Source organism: Atractosteus spatula, chromosome 5 (assembly GCF_055471065.1).
Source record: "Atractosteus spatula isolate fAtrSpa1 chromosome 5, fAtrSpa1.hap1, whole genome shotgun sequence".
NCBI classification, from domain to species: Eukaryota; Metazoa; Chordata; class Actinopteri; order Semionotiformes; family Lepisosteidae; genus Atractosteus; species Atractosteus spatula.
The window spans coordinates 23,432,182-23,436,377 of NC_142710.1; the positions used below are offsets into that span (position 1 = coordinate 23,432,182).

At 35.7% G+C, this 4,196-nt stretch overlaps 1 protein-coding gene across 12 annotated transcripts in view; it reads left to right on the forward strand.

Annotated features, from left to right (window-relative positions):
* Positions 1-353: 353 nt before the first annotated feature.
* Positions 354-4,196, forward strand: part of ebf3a (EBF transcription factor 3a) — an 89,841-nt gene continuing 85,998 nt past the window's right edge. For all 12 annotated transcript variants that reach the window (XM_088915729.1, XM_088915737.1, XM_088915731.1 and 9 more), the window contains exons 1-4: positions 354-1,192; positions 1,457-1,613; positions 1,988-2,051; positions 2,734-2,789. In XM_088915729.1, coding sequence (XP_088771855.1) covers positions 1,059-1,192; positions 1,457-1,613; positions 1,988-2,051; positions 2,734-2,789 — 411 coding nt within the window. In that variant the 5' untranslated portion in view covers positions 354-1,058. The remainder of the gene's footprint in view (positions 1,193-1,456; positions 1,614-1,987; positions 2,052-2,733; positions 2,790-4,196) is intronic.

Here is a 4,196-nt window from a genome sequence, read left to right on the forward strand (position 1 = left end):
ACTAAACGCCTTATTTATAATTGGTTTTTATTATTTATTTCAGTCAATGTTCTTTTGGAATATGTAGAGCTGTCCCTGATTTTGCCCTATGATTAAAATGTTGCCTCTTGCCGTAATGTTATTCTGTTTTTTCACATTGATTATTAATGCTCACACATACCTGCGTAAAGTATTTACAATAACATTTCAGCTCCTGTCCCATAACTTTTTGGTAGATGGGAAATTCGTATTGGCTATGTCTTTTTTTTTCCTTGAGGATTTGTGTTGGTGAATAATAACTTCATTGGATGTTGATTTGAAAAAAAATCATCTCACCACATTGTAAGAAAAAGTAGAGCTGGTGTTCTCAGGTTGCAGCTATTAGTCTGTACTCGCCAAGCCGCGCAGCGCTGGTAGGCAGGAATTGTCAGGCTTCCATATTTGGTCAAAGCTACGCCCACAGAGCGTCATATTCTGACAGTGCTGCTCCCGTGGGTTTAGAGTTTTGGCTCCCGGGAAAGGTTCCATTCCTAGGGGATAGAGGGCTGAGTTTTGTATGCTTCCATCCATTCTGCAAGACGCTAAAGGCCCCTCATCAACCTCTCCTGTGTCCGGGAACACCTCCATGGTAATCATTTTTTCGTTTATTTGTCTTTTGGAGCAGGAGCGCCTTGCCAGAAGTGGTCGATTCAGCAGTGTCCTGAAGGTTTTTGATGCTGTTGTAGTAGGATGACACCACATTGAGAGCATCACCAAAACACAAGCAACAAAATATTTCTTTTATTATTATTAAAACAAAAAAAAAAACAAACAAAAATCCCGCTAGTTCAACTACTTCTCCAACGAAAGGATCACGTTCCAACTAGCTGCTGAAGTACAGTGCTCTCTGTAAATTGTTTATGTCGTGCCAACACAGGACAGATTGAAGAAGGAAGCAAGACTTGAACTGGGTTTTCCTTCTACTGATCACACAAGAGCAAAGTCATCTCTTATCTTCCAATCGCCAAGGAAAAATATTTTGACATTTCCTTAATCCTCATCCCTTTGGTAGGAGCTGGTTTTGCACAAAAACTGTTTTAATGTTTGGGATTCAGGAAAATATACCAAGAGGTGGGACGACAATGAAAGAGGAACCGCTGGGAAGTGGGATGAATCCAGTCCGATCGTGGATGCACACAGCTGGGGTAGTGGATGCTAACACAGCCGCCCAAAGGTATGTATGCCAAATCATCTGATTTTTTAATGTATTTCTCATATCGACCCTAAATCCCCTCAATACTCTGTATCAATTACAATCTCCCCATGCTCCTCTTCAGGTTTTTTCCCTTTCATTACATCATATTACTGTTATAGTGACAAATCAAGAAATCTCTTGTCTCCCAAACGTGCTTCCCCATCTCCAATGTTTTCATCAGCTCCATCTATCTCTAGTGTCTCTAATACTTAACCGAGATGGTCTCTTGTTTTCTCCCCGCAGCGGTGTCGGTTTGGCACGGGCACATTATGAGAAACAACCGCCTTCCAACCTCAGAAAATCCAATTTTTTCCACTTCGTCCTGGCTCTATATGACAGGCAGGGGCAACCCGTGGAGATCGAAAGGACAGCTTTTGTGGACTTTGTGGAGAAGGAGAAAGTAAGCGCTTCTTTGGATTATCACCCAAAACGATTAGATATAATTTTCACTTTGAGATAAACACTAAATGCCATAACGGTACTCTAGAGGTGGCGGAACCACGTGCAGTTTGACTTATAATAACTGCGCTCGACTTTCAGAAGGGGAAAAAACGGGAAAAATCAGTAAATACTGACTAAGATTAATGAATTAAACATGATAAAACATCTGAATAAATAAAATATACATTAGGATTTTGTTTGATGTATGATGAAGTGTGTATGTTTATATACGATATACACACATTTTACTTTTGTAGTATTTGAAGCAGTTAAATTCGTCACAAGAAGATATATGATTCACTACAAGTAATTATTGATGCTGGTTATTTACAGGAACCAAACAGTGAAAAAACTAACAATGGAATTCATTACAAACTGCAGTTATTGTACAGCAATGGTAAGTGGAATCAAAATATCTAGATTGCAAACTTTTAAGTTTCTAACGGTAAATGAAATAAATGCAACATAATATGATCGTTAATTTTCTGGTGATATGGATGTTTAAGAAAATATTCAGTATTTGTATATATAATAATCAGTCTTTCAGAACCACGGTACTTGAGGATTGTTTGGAGATCAGAAACCAAAATTTAAATTTTTGAAACGTGATTTACCCTTTGGTATTATTTAAACACATTTTTCAAGTTATAGTATCTGATAAAAACAGTAACTATTTTTTGGTAGGAAATAAGTTAAATAAAAGTCAGAATCTAAAGTTTTTAGCTTCATTGTTTACGATATCATGAGTTACTCGTGATGATTAACTGCGATTATTTGTAGTAGTGCAAGATAAGTTTTTGTTAGCATATATTATAATACTGTCTATTCAGCCACAAATCGAATTCGTGGTGAAATATCGGTTGTTTATATAACTTAATTTATACTTTACAAATGTTTTATTTATACAATTTTGTGTGTATTGTTCTTAGTTACCCTTGGGTGCAAGACACATCATTTTTCCCACGCTCATCTAGCATGTGAATTTATTATTAATAATATAAAAGCTTAAAAACAATAATTGTAACATTTCCTCAAACATTGTCAATATGTTAATTTAACATTTTAAAATCCCTTTTCAGGTGTTAGAACAGAACAGGATCTTTACGTACGACTAATCGATTCAATGACCAAACAGGTAAGAATTATGGTTATATATCAATTTAACCTTTTGTTTTCTGACTGTTATTAACTTGTAATATCGTAGATGTTTAACCGTCGTGTTAGAATTGCTGTTTTTTTAAGTTTAAGGAAGAAGTGAACCACAATTATGGAATTATGAAGTTCATATAAAGTGGATTTTAAAATTTTATTAGAAACTAATGAAATAGTTGTGCGGAGATAAACGCAAGGATTAACATGTATGTGGATAATAAGTGTTGGGAGTGTATGCACTTCATGTGACGTTTACTCACATATTAGCCAATGCATTAAAATACACGGGCTTTTGGGAATTTATACTTAGCAATGTTAGTAAGAGAAACAAATCAGAAAAGCATATCAGGTTAAAAGTTGGTTATCTACCAGTACAAAATCAGCGCTCGACCCCCTTTTCTATAATTCAAGCTGTAAGCTCCAGGGGTCTCCACAACCCGTCCATTTCCTTCAAATCGTCGCTATTTCTTTCCAACCTCTGTCATTCCTTGCACGTAACATAATTATAGGGCAGCGGTTATTGCATTTTAAACTTTACTTTGGCATTTCCAACGAAAGCTATACCCGTGTGAGCTGCGGTTTAAATTGATGTAATTTGGGCTTCGTGTTTTTTTTTTTTACCTCGCTTATAAAGCCAATAGAAATATTCAACATAATTAATAATCATACAACATAAAATAACACTGCTAAATAATTTCTTTGGGGTTGTATTCAAAATGAATTGATGGAATTAGCGAAAACAGCGATTATACGATTTTTTAAAACAGTAGATCTAAGGGCAACTCACTTATTTCCTTAAAGAACCTTATCAATTTAAACTTGGCATAGCGAGAAACTTCGACTAATTCCTCTCCAAATACCGAATAAGAATTGTGATCATCTTAAATTTTACGTGTTATTGTATGCATTTTAGCCCATTACCGGTTACTATGTTAAAGTTAAATGATTTTGTTTTTTTAAAGATAAGTAGATGTGACAGGCATGCTAAAATCATTCTGGCAAACACCAGAGCATTTTACCCCTCGGTAATTATTTCAATGGCTAGCAGAGAAAAAAACGTTTTAGACTGAGAAGGGCCCTTGAGTTGACAATGTGTTTTAGTTCCTTTGTATACAGGATCTAAATGTTTTCGGAAATCACTGGTGTCTAATTAAGGGACACATATAGATAACTACAGACTACACTTTCACTGAATAGAAAGCTTAAGTGGTGAGGTTTAAATAAGGTTATTATTGTCTTTCATTTACCCACTGTTGTGGCAGCTCGAATACTATTGAAAATGAGAGCGTTTAATCTCCCACTTCATTGACGTAAAAATAGCCCTGTAAATGATCAAAGAGTCAATGGCGCTGAACCGTCAGTTTATGGATTTCTGTATCTGGTGATGAAA